A 1,586-nucleotide genomic window follows, 5' to 3' on the forward strand; every position below is an offset into this window, starting at 1 on the left:
CGAGGGAAGCCGGTGACGGAGGGGAGGGCAGTGTCGCCCCCCCCGTCCCCCCTGCCCCGCTGATTGGGCGGCGGGGGAATCCCGCCGGGCCCCTCTCCGCCGATATAAGCGGCAGCGGGGCCGGTACCGCGCTCACTGCCCGCCCCCAGCCCGGGCGCAGCGGGACCGCCTCCTACTCCTCCTGTTCTTCATCATCATCCCCATCATCATCCTCAGCGCTGAGGCAGCGGCGGCGGAGCGCGGCTTCTCCCCGCCAAGGCCATGGCAGAGCTCAAGTCGCTGGGCGGCGAGACGTACCTGGCGCTGACCCCGGGCTACGGGCCCTCGGCTTTCGCCTACGGGACCGTCCGCGGCGGTACCGAGGGTCCGCGAGGGACGTACCCGGGGGGCGGCGGGACGGACTTTCACCCCGGGGCGCTGGGCAAGTCGGCGGAGAGCAGCGGCGAGCAGAGCGGCGATGAGGAGGACGGCTTCGAGGCCGGGGTGAAGGGCGGTGCGGGCTTCGAGCGGGAGGGCAAGCTGAAGGGGGGAGCCCTGGGCAAGAAGCCGAAGGAGCAGCGCTCGCTGCGGCTCAGCATCAACGCGCGGGAGCGGCGGAGGATGCACGACCTGAACGATGCCCTGGACGGGCTGCGCTCCGTTATCCCTTACGCCCACAGCCCCTCGGTGAGGAAACTCTCCAAAATCGCCACCCTGCTCCTGGCCAAGAACTACATCCTCATGCAGGCGCAGGCTCTGGAGGAGATGCGGCGGCTGGTGGCTTATCTGAACCAGGGCCAGACGCTGAGCACCCCGCTGCCCGCCACCCTCAATCCCTTCGGACAGTCGGCCGTCTACCCGTTCGGCAGCGCAGCCTTGCCCGGCTGCCCCGAGAAATGCACTGCCTTCACAGGAGCCACCTCCGCCCTCTGCAAACACTGTAATGACAAGCCTTGACTTCTGGCTTCTTTTTGGTTTTTATTCATTTTTTTCTTTCTTTCTTTGCACTTTTCTTTCCACTGCCATCAGCCCTGGCTTCCTACCATCAGTTAAGTCTGGGTTTTCTTTTTGTTTGCTTCTCTTAAATATTCCTCTCCCCGCACCCCATTTGGAAATATTTGGCAGTTTATGTGGACCCCAAAACCACCCACTTTTCAACTTTTAGTTAACCTCCCCCACCCTACCATGCAACTTCATCTATAGAGTTATTTCCTTCCTGGCCTGTTAGTGAACTGTGAGCATAATGTTGCTTTTCTGCTTGCTCTGATCTACGAAGGTTTTGAGCAGTTTTTAAACTAAACTGTAGAAAAAGGAAGGGAGAGAGATCTGGAGATGGAAATCTCAGTGAGTTTTCTTTGGCACGATCAACCCGTGTTAAAAAACAGCTTAAAAGAGGGGGGAAGGGGAAGCAAAATCCAGCTGCAAAACTATGCAATGTTTCAGAATCTTGGGGAGGTGTCCCGTGTAGCCTGCTGGGGTTGGACTGCACTCGCAAATCCCAATGAAAATGTCATTCGACCAGCTCATGGGAGGGGGGAAGGTCAATGCTCTTGATAAAACAATAGATGCTTCAAAATAAGATGCGCTTTTTTTTTTTCTCTTAAAAA

At 58.1% G+C, this 1,586-nt stretch overlaps 1 protein-coding gene across 1 annotated transcript; it reads left to right on the forward strand.

The window, feature by feature from the left end:
• The first annotated feature begins 261 nt into the window (after window positions 1-261).
• BHLHE23 (basic helix-loop-helix family member e23) lies at window positions 262-936 on the forward strand. Its single transcript, XM_065645887.1, has one exon. It carries the CDS (start codon window positions 262-264, stop codon window positions 934-936), a length of 675 nt encoding a protein of 224 aa, XP_065501959.1.
• Window positions 937-1,586: the final 650 nt, after the last annotated feature.

Source organism: Caloenas nicobarica, chromosome 15, assembly GCF_036013445.1.
Source record: "Caloenas nicobarica isolate bCalNic1 chromosome 15, bCalNic1.hap1, whole genome shotgun sequence".
In the NCBI taxonomy this organism is placed as follows: Eukaryota; Metazoa; Chordata; class Aves; order Columbiformes; family Columbidae; genus Caloenas; species Caloenas nicobarica.

What these genes read in the sequence shown, in the direction of transcription:
- BHLHE23 (XM_065645887.1), top strand. Translation starts at nt 262, where the DNA reads ATGGCAGAGCTCAAGTCGCTGGGCGGCGAGACGTACCTGGCGCTGACC.